The 19915-nt window shown below is 32.6% G+C and overlaps 2 protein-coding genes across 2 annotated transcripts in view; one reads left to right on the top strand and one right to left on the bottom strand.

Annotated features, from left to right (window-relative positions):
* Positions 1–5960, bottom strand: part of LOC134725859 (transducin beta-like protein 3) — a 26939-nt gene extending 20979 nt beyond the window's left edge. Inside the window, exon 1 of the mRNA XM_063590090.1 lies at positions 5844–5960. Coding sequence (XP_063446160.1) covers positions 5844–5863 — 20 coding nt within the window. The 5' untranslated portion in view covers positions 5864–5960. The remainder of the gene's footprint in view (positions 1–5843) is intronic.
* LOC134725860 (dentin sialophosphoprotein-like) lies at positions 5951–12867 on the top strand. The gene is made up of 3 exons (XM_063590091.1): positions 5951–6046; positions 8421–8942; positions 9949–12867. The coding sequence occupies exons 2-3, from the start codon at positions 8435–8437 to the stop codon at positions 12024–12026; spliced, it is 2586 nt and encodes an 861-aa protein (XP_063446161.1). The 5' UTR covers positions 5951–6046; positions 8421–8434; the 3' UTR covers positions 12027–12867.
* The last annotated feature ends 7048 nt before the right edge of the window (positions 12868–19915 follow it).

The raw sequence follows: 19915 nt of genomic DNA on the forward strand, positions 1-19915 counted from the left end.
AAAAAGAGTTAAATACTATTGAAACTTTCACATTTTTGGGTGTTCAAGTACATTTTGTATATATTTATTTTTCTCAGCTAAATGACTTTTTTGGTGTATTTTTAATGATACCATACCTGTCAACCTGTGACGATGAAAATGCAGGTCATGACCTGCATTGAAGAATCAAATCTCAGGTCATAACGCGTACAAACTTTTTCGAGCTAAATTTCAGTATTTATGGTGCATTTTCTTACAATGTATATCAAAGGTACAAAAACATCATGTTCACTTGGTTCAGTCATTTTAAATCTTATTAATTATTATTTCAATGCACTTTTAAAGATTTTTTATAAATTTTTGTAACTCAGTCTTTTTCTTCTGTTTGTATTGCCTTCCTTTAAGGAAAACCAAGAGTATTTTGTCATGAATGTTATGTATCCTATCTACATATCAAATCAAGTCTAATATTCTTTACTTTTTGTAATCACAATTACTGCCATTTAATTTTCTAATGTACTTTTAGAATGTTTGAAACTTCTATCTATGTTGCCTCTAAACATATCAATCTTCACTTGACATGGAAATTAGACTATGATAAAATATAGTGATACAGTTAAAGGAAGTATAAATGTATTATTTTTTACAACTTTTTTTTAAATATTGTATAAATGTATAAAAATATTGAAAAGCTATTTTTCAATATGTATTTGAATTTTATATTTTTTATGATTTAATCTTTTTCACCCATAAAACGTAAATATAAGGAATAATTTTGAATGGTGACAAATAAGGGGAAGTAACTAGTTGAAAAATGTTTGTTTATGTTTATAGTGCAATTTATTTACGACCTACAGCTAAGGTAATTGGTGTTAATTAACACTGTGTTTGACACCAAAGCTGTCAAGTGAAGCCATGCAATTAATGGGTCACTTAATTTGACAGTTTACATAGCTAGATGAACTTCCTGTTCATGGAATAATTACGAATTTGCCGGTATTTCAAAGGAATATTACTTATGAAATCAATCTCAAGGCTAAGAAATACGGGTGAAATCGGGTCATTTTCGGAATTCCCGGGTTATTTCAATGACCCGGCGGGTGTCCCGGATGATCCCTCAGAATTGTGAAAATCTTGGGTCACACCCGCAGAAAACGGGTCAGTTGACAGGTATGTGATACATGTATATATATATATATATATATATGAGTAGTCCAAATAATTATTGCGTCTGGCAAGGCTTTTTTAATTTTATTCTGGGACACCTTCCTATGACCGCAAGGCTATGTTAATTTTTTTCTGGGATGCCTTCCTACGAAGCCTTCCTACGAACGTCGTAGGAAGGCGTCCCAGAAAAATAATAAAATAGCCTTGCCAGACATCATAATTATTTGGACTATTACATGTGAGATATTGGATATTTTTATGAATTATTTTAACCAGTTGAGCATTTTACAGGATTGTTGGTTTAATGCTGTTTAAACTTTACTGAAAAAAACCCACCTTAAATTTGCTTATTATTTGGATGAAAGTTTGATTTATTGAAAGGGACTCATAGTTTTCCATTTTATTTTAATAATTGTCTAATTGTTAAAACAACAGCTTGGGTAAGGGCTTCGTTGTTTACTGTTATACACAACAACATATTCACTTTGGTTTCATTGTTTACCTAAATACACAACATATTCACTACAGGGCTTCCAAAATTTTTCTGAGCCAGCCGGACATTTTATATCTGATCCGAATTTTAATTCCTAGGACAAAGTCACAAAAGGCAATTATGGTAATCAGATGGCCATCCCAATGATTGACATTAAATTAAAATCGAAATTAAACTTTACTTTGATATGAATTTGATGATCTGACATAAACTGTTAAAATTGGCATTGCATCATTCACAGTGTGCACATCAACGTGCTCAAATCTGCATTAGACTCTTTATTTGTTCAAAATGAAGTTGTCTAGAACTTTATTTTCGTTTTTAAAGTCACATTTTTCAAAACCGGATGTTGACTTGACAATGGTAAGGTAGCAATACACAGTTAGGAAAAAAACTTAAAATTGACACTCATAATTTTTAAACACCCTCTTTCCCCTCCTGTCTAACAAAGAAGGCTTTATATGTGTGTTATGCATGTATATACTTGTAGAAAGAAAATCTTCCATAGATTTGATTTTTAATGGTCACAAGGGTGAAATATAATCCCTTTTGGGTGTAACCATGGCAACAAACTGCATTTCTTAGATACAAAATATAGCAAAAAAGGGGGGTGAACATGTCACAAAAGTCTCCAAAATTTGGTCTAATGGAAAATTTCAATGAACTACAGTGATACCTTTCCTGAATCCATAGGTGTATATCTATCAAGTGGTCCAAAAAAAATCATATGCTTTCCTGCTCGTTTTTCCATAAAATTGAATTGAAAAGATCGAGCGCAAAATCTTTGTTGATAAACACTACAATAATTTATGGACCTATGAACGGTACGGATAGGAAAATACGGACTGTCAATCATAGAAATGGCCTATAAAACATGTTAAAATCAATCTAAATGGTCATATAAACCCACTAAGAAGGCTATATTATTCTTCAATTATCTAAAAATCAATTTTATTGTACAAAAACTTTCATATTTAAAAAATTCACAGGGGCCATAATGCGAAACTAAACTTCTAACTGTGTATTGCTACCTAAAACATGGACCATAAACGGATACGTAAAATCCGTGTACGTTAACATAGAACTACTGAGCGAAGAAGCTCTTTCCAAGTTATTTCTTCAACAAAATACTTGAAATGAACGTTAGATACAGGTATCCTAGCAGGTATCAATGATACTTTTAGCATTTTTGAAGAAATGTAGGATGCAAAATTGAATTTCCTACCTGTGCACATGCGCACACGTGTTCTTGTTCATACAACGTAGTGCCGACGATTTGTCATTTAAAACCTTTTTAAATGATTTATCAAATCATGTTTATAAATGTATTTATTATATATTTTAAATCAATTAGATACAAGCTGCTGAAATGTACGAAAATAATTGGGAATGGACCGATTAATTTATACGATGTCCGGTACTAAAAATAGTTTACCTGTCACCTGAACAGGTAGTTTTCAGCTGTCCAACAACTAATTAGCCTTGATTAAAATGAGAAAGTATTGAAGTAGGGGTTGTTTTGATAGTAATTAATCATCATGTCACTTTTATGACCGGAAATGTATGGCTGTTAAAGGCAAAATGTTGGGTCAAAATGATCGTGAATTTATATGTTAAAATGACCGAAAAAGCCTTTGAAACTAAAATGTAGATGACCGTTTCATGCTTTGCCCAGCCGGTCTTTTACTGGACATTATACAAATGACCGGCATATATGACCGTTTTGGAAGCCTTGATTCACTATGTAGGTAAGGGCTTCGTTGTTTACCTTGTACACAACATGTTCACTTTGGTTTCATTTTTTTACCTAAATACACAACAACATATTCACTATGTACTTGGTAACAGTTATTAATTAATTGAATAGAAAATATTATAACAAATATTATTGGATGCCGAATTGACGTCAAATAGGTGCCGATTTGACTAGATGCCAATTTAACCAGGTGCCGACTTGTCGACTTGTACGTTTCAATTCCTCTGCGACCGTTTGCGGTATTTTCTTGAGGAAACCTATTTTCCATCATCAAAGAGAAGAAGAAACTGCTTGAATATGATCCTGGAACGCTTCATGATTGTTAAAATAAGTTTAATTCACTCAAAAAACAATTTTAAAACTTGCGATGTTTAAACAGGAAGTTTTAAAAGCACGTGTAAAAGAAGAAATTAACCGGTGAGAGTGGAAATCCGTACATGACATATATCACTATAGTACGACTTTGAAGGCAAAGCAGTTCCATCCTTTGGTAAAACAGACTTTAATATATCTTTCACATTAATGTTTGAAGGGTCTTAAGCTTATTCAAACCATATAGGTCGGTATGAAACATCAAAACGGAATGAACAATAACCGATTACGTTTTGTAGTTTACAAATTCTAAACTGGTTCCCGCTAAACTGGGTCCCGTCAAACTACAACACTTTGTTCGAGTGTAGTGGAATACAAGCAGAAACCAGTTAGTTTGTAAAATAGTAAATTAGAAACCAAGCGCGGTAGGCAGAGAAATGTAATGAAGTTCAGGTCGGCAGTTAAGGAACAATGACTGCGTCATTTTCCAAAAAAACAACAGTAGAAGGTCACCAACAGGTCTTTAATGTAGCGAGAAATTCACGCACCCGGAGACGTCCTTCAGCTGGCCCCTAATCAAATATATACTAGTTCAGTGATAATAAACGCCATACTAATTTCCAAATTGTACACAAGAAACTAAAATTAAAATAATACAAGACTAACATAGGCCAGAGGCTCCTGACTTGGGACAGGCGCAAAAATGCAGCGGGGTTAGATAAGCATGGAATTTATTAAAAATTTAAATAACAAGAAATCAAGCAAATTCCATATTTAAAAATAATTCCAAGTTCAAATAATAGCCTGTTTTATGTTTATGTTTTGAACTGTATCCTGTTATGTGTCAGACTGTTGGTTGATTGTGGGGTCATCTCGATAGTTAAATAGAGAGCGTCTGGACTAAAATACACACAAACGAAGCTACATATTATCAAATCCATGTCCTGCAAATTATTTTTAGACTTTTTGTTATTGGGATAAATGGTTTACATTGTCTGATTGTTATAATCTAAAAAGAGAATTTAAGTCAAATCAGTGGACATGAATTTGACAGCTAGTGCCCTATAATTCAAACCCTTATCTCTGGCTACAAATACATGTACAAGAAGATAAGAAGATCTTAAATAGAAGAACAATTAACAAACACATGAAACAAAGCCAGTTCCACGCTATGCTTCCTTAGGAGAAATCTACAACATTGCCCTAGGGAATGCCAGAAAACAGCATATATAGCACTCTTAAGATCTTTTATGGAGTACTGATCAATTATTTGGGACCGAAGACCCAAAGAGACATCCACAAATTGAAATCCATACAAAAAGAGGGGCGAGATTTATCATCAGACTACAAATCGAGGGATAAAGGATGTACGACTAATATGCTATCAGAACTTTAGATCCAACACTACAATCAAGACAACAACAACTGATTTTCTTTTTAAAGTGGTTGAGGGGAAGCGCTTGCTCCAGACGATCTAATAAAATACTATAGACCAAAATGACAGATAAAAGCAACAACATTTAATAACTTTGTAACTAAGAACTTTATAGACCAACAAGTCTGTAACAACAAGCGGTCATCGTTCCCAACAGTAAAACTGACCAGTACAAAAACTCTATCTTTGTGCGCACTGTGGTAGATTTCTAGAGAGGACTCAGTAATGTGCGTAACTACATCAACCGATGAGTTTAAATCAGCACTCCTGAGCAAGCATAATTAATTAAAGCACAGAGCAACCCGTCACATAATAGCCAAAACGAATCTGTGACGTACCCATCCAAATACAGAAATGGGAAATATAGATACAGAAAACACAAACAATTGAGGAAAAAGGGGGGGGGGGGGGGGGGGGCATTTCCCCGACCCTATTGCCTTTTGATATTTTTCTTTACTCTCAAAAACACTTTTTTGGCAAAGTAATTTTATATTTCATTTGTATTGTATCCCATAATTTTGGGAGACAATCCACAACATTTATAGTACTGATAGAATAATTTGTACAAATGCCTACAGTACAGTGACTAAAAATCAGGAAAGGCAGGTGCCCTGAAACAGCATTTATATCCTGCTCCACATGTGCCTCCCATCATAATGCTAATGGTAAGTACAAATTAGTCAAGCTAGTATGGTCATTACCTTGTTTTTAAGACTGACATATCATTTAGTAGTCAATGTTTATGAACCACACGTGTTGGAAATAAACTGAAGGGCGACAACCTTGCATGAACTGGTTCCCTGTCAAAGTGTAGGTGATCAAAACCAGACGAAGACTGACGGATGAAAAGCAAAACCATCCAGCATCTGCTATGAAATAAATATAATCACTAATATTCTACCATGTAAGATCCTCCAAATAATGAAGCTTAAGAATTAGTTTGATAAGTTGTCACTGTGAAAACCGATTAAACTCCCGTGCTTGTGTATTTGCGTCACTTTGTAAAGTTTACCTGACGTTTTCTGTAAATCTGAAGTTTGGTGGATTTTGAAACTTCGGGATTATTGCTCTTACTTGCTATAACAAATGCGTATATCACCTTGAAAAAAATCAGTATACATTAGTTTCTAACCTGTTTTAAGTAAAATTGAATCATATTATATATTTTATTGGTAAATAATAATTATGACATTTAGTCATTACATAATCCACTTACTGAATACTGTGTACAACAGTCAACATACTGTAATACACCTTATCGCTATTTGTCCGCCATTACTGAATATCACACAGGTTCCCTTAAAATTTTGACATCTTAAAACAAAATATCTGACGCCAGAATGGAAAAGTGATTGTTGTATGCGTCAAAAGGTCAAGCGGCTGTGTCGGCCGGCCGAGTAGGCTAATAGCGATAAGGTGTATGGTGGTCACTTTGTTTACTTATTATTTATTCTTTTTATTTGTGGAAATGAGTTAATGATAGCATTATTTATAGCTCCATAACTCTTTTCTCTCAAGACCAGCCATGTAATTATTCTTGTTAGGACTTCCTGTTTCTTGCATATTCCTGACATCCGCCCTGGCAAGGCTTGTTGTCCCAGTAGGAACTAAAAAATGTATAAGTATGACATCACTCTGTCTCACCAGGTTCAGAGCAGTCTACAGCTTAGGATTTGAAATGAGCAGACACCCATACTTTGGCTTGCAAATATGCAACCTCTATTTAAATAACAAGTGAACTACATTTAACCACCACTGTATTTAATTATTTCTAAAATTTATTGTACGGATCACATCAAATAAGGCGATAAAGTTGACTATGTGCTTAAACTATATAAGTATCTTTATTCATCAAAACAAACATAGAATTTTGGCTTCATATACTGTTAGTATTGTAACAACCGATTCTCTACAATCATGACAATAAAATACAAATACATCCTAATTAAACACTAAAAACATAATACTAAACAAAAAATAGTAATCACTTTCTTTCAAGCTTTATAAATAACTAATTAAATTAAAAAGTTGATTGAAATAAATATTGATTTATAAGTTCGATTACATTTCTTAATATTTCTTCTATAAATGAAAATATACATAAATATCTCTTACTAATTATAATCTCTATATACAAAATACATACATGTATGTGTCTCTAAATAATAAATAACTTGCAATGAATCAACACTCTAGTTGATGTAACATAAAATATTAGTCGAAGGCGAAACGTCATAAAACTTAAAAAACGGGAAATATCACAATTTATATAATCTTACGTACTTGTTTGTAATGTCATGAAATCTCTTAATATGGCCCTTTAATTGGAAATGAAATATTCTTATTCTTATTCTTATATGAGCGCAACGTTACATATGCTCAAATACTCAAAAATAAAATCTACAAGTATTATAAATAAAATACTAAATTTAGTAATTATAAATGGGAGAAACCCAACAATTTGGAATAACATTTCAAATCTAACATGTATTTTATATTCAGCGCTGCCATATGTCTTTTCAATAACCATCTTAAAGCTTGATAATATTTACATATTTGCTTAGTTTGTCGAACTCTGATATGATAGGGTAAATCCAATATGACGTATGATACCTCTGACTGACCTTTTCAAGTTTTCATAAGATCTTAACATGAAAAAGGCAATATTTTTGGGTCATCCTGGTCAGTTAATAAAACCCAAAAGTACCTGTATGCTGTTTTTGCATATAACAACATCAAAAACAAATAAAGACAATTACTAAGTACATTGTAACTCAATATATAAATACATACAAATAAAAACTAAAAGTAAAATTAAAATCTTACAAATTTACCTATACTAGTTCATGCAGTTACAAGTAAATACTTTTATCATATCTATGTCTGACTCTAAGTCATTTGGTCTCTGGTTGAGAGTTGTCTCTAAGGCAATCATATTGCTACCACATCTTTTTATTTTCATATGATTTATATTATGTTAATTACAATGTACTTATTGAAATTACACTGGAATACAAATTTGCAGATACATGTATGTTATTATATTATTTTGCACAAGCCGAAATTATTTTTTAATCTTATAATGAAATTAAACTTGTTTATGATGAAAAAAATGAAATAGAAGTCTATGTACAGTTATAACATGTAAATATATAGAGCCATCTAGAAGTCCAAATTAGAGAGGGAATTTCCTACACACTGATTGAACAGCTCTACTTTTATTCAAATAAAATATAGATATAATATTATACATATTAAATATTTTTGTTCTATTGTAGATGAACCATTAAAGATGTCCCAGTATGATACAGAAAAGTTTTGTCAGCCACCTGATCCAGATTTAATATGTTGTATATGTCAGTGTGTCCTTCAGTCTCCTGTGGAGAGCCCCTGTCGTCATGTCTTCTGTAATGTATGTATAACAACGTGGCTGAACAATCATCGTAACTGTCCAACCTGTCGTAGGAGAGTCAAGAAAAGACAACTCAAACCAGTCCTTCCAATAGTGCAAAACATGATAAATCGTTTGTTAATGTTCTGTGATTTTAAAGATAATGGTTGTGCAGAAACAGTTATGTTAGAAATTTATATTAACCATGTTGAGGGGTGCGGATACAGGAAACTGAAGTGTCGATTTAATCGCTGTGATAAAATGATACTTAAAAAAGACAAAGACCAACACGAAAACCAAGTCTGTGAATTCAGGGAGAAGTTATGTCTTGGTCGTTGTGGACTAATGATTCCTGTATGTGTGTATGATACACATGATTGCTATGAAGAATTACAAAAGTTCAATAGAGGTATGTTTTTAATTCAAAGTTGAATAAAATAAATATGTATATAAAAGATAAGAATGAAAAAGAAAGAAATGAAATTAACAATTTATAGATAATGTACCGGTATATCTAAAGCACTTGTCAGGAAGACTTTAATCCCAAAAAATTAAAGCTCAGGCTGTATACATGTAAGTCCTTGAATATGTGAAGATTGCATACCATACATGACATATGGACTGCTTTAACCTAAAGTATAGCTGAACATTTGCTAAATCAAAAAGATTAAAAGAGAGAGCCAATAATAAGTACAACTGACAGTTTAAGTTTTTGACTATTACACCACCAAACATGCCAAAGGAAAACACAAAAAAAAGTTTTTTGAAAAATAAAAAACTCAAAAGACAATTTTAGAAACCTTATAACCAATCCACTTAATTTGTATTGGTCCTCAGGAATTTGAATTAGAAATATATTAATTCAATTTATTAATTGTATAGTCTCATTTATCTTTTTGATGATTCTTTGCTACATGTAGCTGGGTTGCTGTCTCAATGAAAAATACTTAACATAACCTTTAACTAATACAGTGATAAAATTACTAGGTCCGTTTGATTGCAGTTGAACTTAATACAGTAAAAACTGCATGCATTTATTATTTCAATCGACAATGGACAGAAATGTGATTTCAAGAAATGCTGAGGACAAATAGAATAATGCTATCAAACATTAAAATCAACATTTTTTGGCAAAACTGTCCCAATCAATTTTTGCAATAATAAAAACATAGCACACTTTTCTAAATTGAATGGATATAAAAATAAGGAGATGTGGTATGATTGCCAGCGAGACAATTATCCACCAAAGTTCAAATGAAGTACCTAGATGCAAGTATATTAAAAAATCCCAAAAGTCGTTGAGATTAATAACATAGTATACATTGTAACAAGAATGTTTTACTGAAGAATTTTTTTTTAAATTTTAATTTTTAATATTACATGTATTGTACATATTCTTATGCTTAATTTTTCAGAAAAGAGTGAATTAGTAGACAAACTTCAGGAAAAAGTTAAAGAACTAAATGCTTTGACACAAAAACTACAGAAAGAGGTAGATAGATTAAAGCAACAGTTAGCTCGCAACCGATGGAATCTTCCAGATGCTTGGGGAACCAGTTGGGATCCCTCTGATAGTGATTACAATGATTCAATGTATAATTACCTGTCAGGAAGTTCTTACAGTGACGATCAAGATAGTCATTTCTCCCAGCCTGATTTAGTACTGACAGCAACTAGTCATCCTACTGCTACAAATACTACTACTACAACAACAACATCATCAAGTGCTGACAATGGAGGGTTCAGAGAATACGTTATTTATCCTAGTCGTAGACCAACAACACCTGTCATTCATGCTCCATGGCCCCGTTATGAAACAAGATCATCAAGATATGTGTATGATATACGCTCACCAAGCCCTAACCGTAACGCTACAGATGCTAATTTAGGTACCGATCAAGCATTAGATTTGAGTCACCATACACACCAAGAACATTTACCAGTGGGAGAGGGAATATTCCATCGCTTATCTGCTGGAATTTCAGACACTGCTCCAAGTACAAATATAAATTTAAACAATATCATGGAATACATTCCAACTCCAATCAACAATAACCATAGTAACACAGGAAGTAGCTCTGCAACAGATAGTAGTACTAGCTTAAATCTTAATGAGGGGGATCATGAAAGCCAAAACGAAAGTCACAATAATGACGATTTAAGTCACCATAGTGATCACACTGTATACAGTCTCTCTGACAGTGATTCAGATCATACACCAACTCGCTGGTGGAGATCAAGTCGATCAAGTATGTCACATCATTCTGATCATCAGTCAGATATACAGAGGTCTAGCAGGTCTCGTTCACATTCATTTGACTCAAATAGATCTGGATCACGTGGTTCGCACAGAAGTAGATCATTGTCTTATGACTCAGATGAAAGCCGGTTTTGGTCACGCTATCATTCACACATGAATAGATCCCGATCTATCCTGTCAGAAAGAAGTGGATCATATGACTTTCACAGAAGATCAAGGTCTTACAATTATTCAAGAAGTAGGTCAAGATCATTTGATTCACATAGAAGTAGATCAAGATCATATGATAATTTACGGAGACCACATGTAAGAAGGAGGTGGGCATCTTCAAGATCTTCACAGTCAGGTGAACATTACAGAACTTGGTCAAGAAGTAGGTCAATGTCAATAGACAGACTTTCAAGAAGTAGATCAATGTCAATAGACATACTATCAAGAAGTAGGTCAAGATCAATAGACAGACTATCAAGAAGTAGATCAAGATCAAGAAGTAGGTCAAGGTCAATAGAGAGATTATCAAGAAGTAGGTCAAGGTCATTAGATCATGTAAGGAGTATATCACATTCTGATGAATCACTCTCAAGTAGTTCTACATTGCGTTCATATATGAGTAGATCCGGTTCCAGAAGCAGCAGATCTTGTACACCAGATTCTGACAGGAGTGAAACACCAGTAGATGAAACACATGATAGGCACATATCACAATCCAATCCAGCACATGAAAATGACAATGAAAATCTAAACCAATCAAATGAAAATGAAACAGCTGGAAATTCTAGACATTTAAATATTACAACAGATATTGATAGTACAGAGACAGATAGTGATGCAGGGTACAATTTCAAGAGAAGAAGGTCGAAAAACAGTAACTGTAGTGATAGTGGAATAGGCACTGAATCATCTAATACAGATCTATCTAAAAACCAAAATTCTGATACTATAGACAGTAATGTAAGTAATGGTGCCAGTTCTGATGATAGGAAGCGTAAAACTAGTGTTATTGACTGTGATATTGATACAAAGAGGATGCGTAACCAGGATAATAACAATGGAGAACAATCTGATTCAGACACATCATGGGTGCCTTCAGCCAATGACAGACAGACAGATGACACTATATCAGACGAAGCCAGCAGTGGAAGCAGCTATGAAGTAGAAGTTCCTAAAACGGTATTAGAACTAATTGATGAAGTTGATTCTGAAGGAACGGACGACACTTGGTCTCCTAATTAGAAAGTTTTTACTATTGGTACAAGTTTAGTTTTTATTATATTGATGATTGATGTACATGTTTGTCTAATAGGAAGGAGTAGGACATAAGAAATTGAATGGGTTTCTTTTAAATTATTTTTGAAAAGTTCAGTTATTTACTTTTAAAACAATGTTTAAAATGCACACAACTTAAGGAAATGCATAAAATTAAAAAAAAAGTTTAGGCAAGATATTTTAATGTTATTAATTTATAATTACAATATAACTTGATCTTGTTTGCCCTTGTGACAATATGTCCATCCTAATTATTTTATTGGGAAATTGTGGTCACCTAAGAAATAATCAGACTTGAGAAGCTTTCTTTTTTAAGGATTTCATAACCTTTTTGTGTGGGATGTTCATACTTTTTCATCTTATTGCCCCTACTCCTTACTTCTACTGTTTTAGAAACCTAATTAATTTTGACTTTTTCATGGTATAAATCTACTTTTGTTTTTGTAGAGATATTCTAAATGTATGTATGATGGATGTATCCAACATTTATCACCACATGACTAGATTGTGATATGTAAAGAAGTTCAAAGGGGTAATTTCTTTTGGATACGTTTCAATTGGCCTGAGAACACAGTTATTTCGTAGTGCATTTCTTTTAGACAATACATTCAAATAAAAAAAAAATCCCGCCTGCACTTTCTCAAAAAGATTTTGACAGTGTAGTGTAATACCAGTGAGACAAATAATATCAAAATTATAGAAACTTCTACCAGCTCTTACTCAAAATATTGACAATTCTGTGTTAAGGGGGTGTAAAATTCAGTTTGACAGCTTCAGACGTGATAAAATTTGACCTTTTTGAACTGGACCAAATAAAGATTCAGCACCCAAATTTTTTTAACATGTAAATACATACCCCTCCTTAATATTTCATGCATTTAATATCAAGCAATAAATTGGAAAAGTGTATCAAATAAAACATGCAAGTTATACACTGTTACACTAGGGACTATATTCGTAGACAACGTAAACCAAAGGATGATAACTGTGTCCTTGGACCAATTCAGGAACATTTTTATGAAAATCATTATAATTCACAGTATCAAGTTAATTCATGTATGTACTTTGAGTTTAAAACAGTTATAATGTGAATGAGCAAGTCACATTTTTTTTCAAATTACTCAAAAATTCAATTTTGATAGATAATTATCTTTATAAATATTAAATTGAAAATATAGAAAAAAAATAAGGGGTCAATCTATATAACAAAGGTAATAATTTAATGGAAGTCTTTTCAATTCTGACACGGATGTCCTATTTACAACTTTCTTCAAAATGTCTTTATTAAGGCTAAATTCTAGTGCTAAATATTGTTTTAACATGTAAGTCATGTTAGTTAAATTATTGAAAATCCTTTGAATACATCCAAATAAGAAATTTAAAAAGTAAAAGTCACACAGTCACATATATTACTGTTTTATGCTGAAATGTGGTACCTACTGATTTGGGTTTCAAATAAAGAATTAGAGAGGATCCTTGTATATTGTACTGTGTACAGTACTTAGTATAACTTATTCATTTACTATTTTTGTTGGATAGTAAAAGAAATTTAAAATTATAAAAAACACCTTCTAACTGAATAAAAATCTTAAAAGATAGAATAACAGATTGTGTGACAAGAAAGTGCAGTATCTGATCGATGTTAAAATACACATGGCGATAAGTTGTTCTTGTTCCTGTTTGTTTTACATTCTGTAAGTTGAAACCAAACTTTGAAAGTAAAATCTTTTCTCTAGGAAAACTTTATGAATGAATGATTTCCTTATACGCTTTCAACAAGGGAAATGAAATGGTTGATATATCGTGTAAAAGTAACTAAATAACTGTTTTCAATTGTCTTTCACAGAATTTTTCAGATTTCTTTAACTTATTTTAAATGATTCTGTATCCTTTATATTTAGAAATGTTTCTGACATGTATCCTTTATATGAGGGTTGTGATTTTTTTGATTTTTTTTTTCTCAGTTTTATATTTTAGATTATAAAGTAGGATAATATGAAAGCTTTCTTTTATTTATGCGTATTATAAATATCAAGGTCTGTCCTTAGATTTAAGCGTGCTTTGCTTTCAACTTATAAAGATTGTAATTTAAAATGCTTTGTCACACTCTATGTTAGAGTCTTAAGTTATCAGTCAAGATATTAAAATATTGTTTTAATTAGCATACTTTATGCAGTCAACTTCATGTGTATTCAAGAAATAAGTGGCCAATGAAATCAATTTAAATGATATGCTTTCAGGACATGTTTTTCTTTATCTTTTCACTTAGCAGTAAAAGGTCTCATTCTTGAGAAGCCATAAACCTTAGGGGCAGGTCAGTCATTTAGAAAAAGGAGGGGGTCCAACCCCCGTTATCCTACCCCTGAATATGCCTCTAAAACCTAAGTTCAGTTAAAAACTGTACCACTGTTGATATGTGTATGTTAAAAAACAGGTTAAAGAAATAAACCATGTGTTTGTTATTTATCATGTATTATAAAAATTGTTTCTGCAAGGGAAAAATTATTTCTTTGAAATGACATTTTTTTACATAAGATCTATCTGGTTACAAACAAACTTATTATTAGAAGCTACACATATGTAATGTCATAATTTTTAACTGAAGTCCACCAAATTCTTAGGAATGATAATGGGGTCACTGGGCTCAAGGTTAAAATAGTTTTATGATTATGAAGATTTTATTATCAGCTCCCTCAAATTTTAATAACATTAATAAAACTGACTGTTGTAAAGCTATTACTAAAATAAGGTGTTATCTAAGTGACATCCTTATTAAAATGCTATTTAATTTTAAGTTGTACGTTCCCCTTAAAGTTTAACTCTATGTCCACTTTCAAATGCATTGATCAACCAAAAATAGGGGGTTTCCAACCCCTGAACCCCCTTGGATCCGCCACTGACTGGGCATAATTTTATTCTGCCTTTTATATATATCAAGATCATGATTGAATGGATTAATTAGTTTGCAACAGAATAATATTGATTATGTGGGACATAGGCCATAGTAAATTGCAGCCATTTCATTTTATGATAACTTTTTTTTTCATGTGTAAGGAAAATCACTGTTTAGCTAACCATAAACAGATTACAAACACAAATAGTGGTATATTACTATAGCCAAAAAAAATTAATAAGGAAAAATTGACTTAGTATATATAGTTGAAGTTTGAATTTACAAACATTTGCCAAAACAAGTACTTTTTCAATTGAAATCATTTGAATAATTAGAGTTCATTATTGTAATATATTATTGTTATTATTATTCATTGAAATATTAAAATCATCTTGATTACACTGTAGTTCTATGAATTTCTGTTGTAAACCTGCATAATTACTGTGACCTTCAGTTGCTTACATACCAGTTATTCTGACCCTGTTGAAATTATCTCCTTATTGTCTTGCATTGATGGCTTCAAAAAGGGAGGCATAGGCAGTGTCTGGCGTGGGTGGATGATCAACAATGTATTAGTTTGTGATAAGGTCCCGTTAATGATGAACCACTAAAGGTCATTATTGTATAAGCTTTTGGCAGATCCTATTTCCATGGATATTATTTGTCCCTTCTCCTCCTTCAGGGGTACCTTCAGTTCATTGAATTTGAATATTTGGATATCTTACATGATAAAGTATTGCTATTTTAATTTCAGTATTTGCATTATCAACAATAAATAAAGAAGAAGCATATCTCTTATTCAACAGGTCATTTTTATGTGATCTAGAGTTAATATTTGTGACACCATGATAACCCTGACAGCACCTTAATATGAAATTTGAAATGCCTTTCAAGCACTGTACCTTTATAGGAAAGAATAGGCCTATTAAATTCTGTACCTTCATTGGAAATAATGAGCCCATCAAGCACTGAACAAATTTTGGAAAGAACGGGTCAATCAAGCACTGTACTTTTATAGGAAAAACATGGGCCAATCAATAGATACAGGTATTCAAAGACGTGGTATGAGTGCCAATGAGACAACTCTCCATCCAAGTCACAATTTATAAAAGTAAACTATTAAGCCATCAAGCACTGTACCTTTTAGGAAAGAATAAGCTCCTCCAACACTGTACTTTTATTTGTAAGGATGGTCCAATCAAGTGTCGTACATTTGTAGGAAATAATGGGCCCATCAAACAATTTACCTGTATTTGACAAATTGGGCCATCAAGTACTGTACCTGTTGTTTGAAAGAATGGTACATCAAGCACTGTATCTTTATTTGAAAGAATAGGCCCATCAAGCACCGAAATTTTACAGGAAAGGATAGGCCCATCAAGTACTGTACCTTTATTTGAAAGAATTGGCCCATCAAACACTGTACCACGTGAAAGAATAGGCCCTTCAAACACATCACCTTTATAGGAAAGAATCAAGCTTTGTGCCATTATTTAAAAGATATGTCTTTCAAGCACTGAACCTTAAAAAAAGAATTGGCCCATCAAGCACTGTATCTTTATCAGAAACAATGGGCCCTTTTATCAGGGTACCTTTAATGGAAACAATGGGCCCACCAAGCACTGTGCCTTTATAGGAAAGACTGAACTCATCAAGCAGTTTATCTTTCATTGGTAAGAATGGACCCATAAATCACTACCTTTACAGGAAATAATGGACCCATTAAACACTTTACCTGTGTTTGACAAAATTGGCCCATCGAGTACTGTACCTGTTATTTGTTAGAATGGCCCATCAAGTACTGTACCTATTATTTGATAGAATGGCCCATCAAGTACTGTACCTGTTATTTGATAGAATGGCCCATCAAGTACTGTACCTGTTATTTGATAGAATGGGCCATCAAACACTGTATTTTAATGGAAGTAATGCACTTTACCTTTATTTGAATGAATTGGCCCATCTAACACTGAAACTTTATAAGAAAGAAAAGGCCCTGCAAGCTCTGATCCTTTATTGGAAAGAAATTGTTCTTCAATCAATGAACCTTTAAAGGAAATGATAGGCCCATCAGTCACTGTACCTTTATGGGAGAGAAAAGGCCAATCACACACTGTATCTTTATTTGAAAGAATTGGCGCATCAAGCACTGAACTTTTATAGGAGTGAATAGGTCCATCAAGCATAAAACTATAATAAATAGATAGGCAAACACGGTAATTGCATGATCATTTTTGTTGTTTAGAAAAGAAAAGCTTATTAAAATTATGTCATGAATATGTCATTGAAACTATCAGGAGTTATTAATGACAAGTTTTGAATACTTTTCCTTTTTAAGGTCTTTCCCCTACGTGAGGAAAGACCTTATTGTTTTTCTAATGTTTTTTCTTTCTTTTTTTTTTACTTCCAGCATTTGTTTGGCACACCCTCCTACCGCTTCTATTGGAGTTATCAATATCAAAATTGAACCATCGATAGACCTCATTATGAACTGCTACCTGATGAACTTTTGTAGAATTTCATCATCCCCTTAAGAAGTTATCTCCCTTTTATTGATTTTTTTCAACATGGCCCCCCTCGTGGTTTTTAAAGATATCATGACCTTATTTGGACAAAATGTACATCTCATCATTATGTGTTACCATATGAGGCTGCATAGGATTTCATCGTCCCCAATGAGAGTTATATCCCCTTGAATCAATTTCTTTCCTTTGTATTTTTTTCAAAAAGTAAAAGAGATAGAATCGATTTGAAAACAGCAACATGTACAGGAACAGATAACAATGTTAATGGACATGTACAATCATTTTGTTATTAACCCTTATAAGGAGTTATTTCCCTTGAAAAAATGAACATATTTTTTGAAAAATTCTATTTCGAGAACCGGAAGTCATAGAGACCTGGAACCTTCACCAATATTCTTTAATTCATGTGACCTTTAATATGCACCCAAGGTCAAAGGTCACAGAGTGCAAAAAAAAATTACGCTGCAATTTCAAGCTCACATATTAGGAAAACGATAAGACTTTGCTGCATACATACAGCGTATAAAATGTTCCTCTCGACGAGCTCTACATTTCATAGAGTAAGACCAAAAATGTCTGACTGTCTGTTAAAAAGTTACATCTGGATGATTCTTAAAAGTATAGTATTTTGTGTATATCTTTTTAAAAGTAACAGATATCAACCTACTATAAACTGCAAAGATAATCAGTAATTCAAGACCTTCAATTTGAGGTCAATGTCAGGTCATGACAAAATTTCACCTTGACCTTCACAGTATACAATGACCTTGACCTTGTGATATTTAAAAGGTTAAGTGGTCCTGAGTTGAATGGCGCTAGTCCCATGTCTCTACGACTTCCGGTTCTTAAGTTTGTTATTGCATCATAAATTTGATGACTAATTGTGACCTTGGTGATTTTTTAAATTGTCCCAATTCTTTTTCTATAATGTTGTCCTTCAACTGTAGATCATTTATCATTTAACAGATTTGAGATATCTATTGTCGTTTTAGAGATAATGCAATTTGCAGTTTTGCGAGCGGCAGCATGTATTTCCGAATCAACAACAGCTTACCCCTTAAAATGTTTAAGAAATTGAAGAGGTTAACATACTTATATCTTTGACCAAATACCAAAAACATTCCATTGAAAAAAACACCAAAAAATTCATTTTGAAATTTTCATGTTTTGCATTGACTTTGTAAGTTTCATAACTTCTATTTATATAATTGATATTGCATCATTTTTTGCACTTTGTCAAATTGGGTCATCTGATATATCAAATTGAAGGTCTTAATAAACTCTACTTAAAAACGAAAATTTTAAACCTCTTTTTTCATCCCAGGTGGAAGGGTGGGGTCATTTAGTGCAAAAATTCAAACTTCTTAGATGGTAAGGTTGTCGCATATCAAATTAAAGAACATAAAACGTACATTTCAAATTTCAAATTAACGTCTCCCGAAAATTGGTAAGATGGGGTCATTGAGTGCAAACAATAAATTTTCTTTACAATAGGGTTGTTGTATATCAAATGAAAGGTCATGATGAGAACATTTGAAATATCGAATTCCCAACCTCAAAAATTGGTTGGATGGGGTTATTAAGTGCAAAAATCAAACTTTGTAGAACACGGCGTTGTCGCATATCAAATGAAAGCTCATCTACCCTGTGTTACATGTATCATACTTCCGATCTCAAAAAGGTAGGGCGAATAAGGTCATTAAGTGTAAAAATCGAAAAGTTTCAGAAGGTATGCTTGTCGTATATCAAACGAAAGGTCGTACAAAGTACATTACGAAAACATCACTTTTACAGGAAAGACCTTTCAATTGTTTTACAAACAATTGAGATACTAGTTTTTTGTTTATTATTTTTAAAACGTTAATAGATAAACAGAAATTGCAGCCATGAGAATTGATGAACTATATCAAGATTTACAAAATAACTAATATGACAGTTATTGCCCTTAAATGACGATTTCCACAATCAGTCATGGTCTAGACTAGTACTACTGACGTAATTTCTTGCAAAGATAACATACTACTAGGGGTATTCAACGACCTTGACTATCCACGAGGGTCTCGTACTGTCACGTAAGGTTAAGTTGATAAGGTTACGATTAAAGTACCAATGGAATTAAAGTCAATGACATTTGGTATTCAGTTGTATTACCATTAGTACATATCATTTACTTGTAGATTCTATACCCTGCCTTCTCAGTATTGATGCGTTACCTTTGGAATTTTTACATAGTTATGTCAGTTTAGGTTTGGTGTCACTGATATTTGGTGTATTATGTTACGAAGTTTCCGTCAGTCACATGTCCAATGTCCTTGACCTCATTTTCATGGTTCAGTGACTACTTGAAAAAAAAGTTAAGATTTTTTGTAATGTTAAATTCTCTCTTATTATAAGTAATAGGATAAGTATATTTGGTATGTGCGTACCTTGCATGGTCC

The sequence above is a fragment of the Mytilus trossulus genome, chromosome 7 (assembly GCF_036588685.1).
Source record: "Mytilus trossulus isolate FHL-02 chromosome 7, PNRI_Mtr1.1.1.hap1, whole genome shotgun sequence".
Classification (NCBI taxonomy): domain Eukaryota; kingdom Metazoa; phylum Mollusca; class Bivalvia; order Mytilida; family Mytilidae; genus Mytilus; species Mytilus trossulus.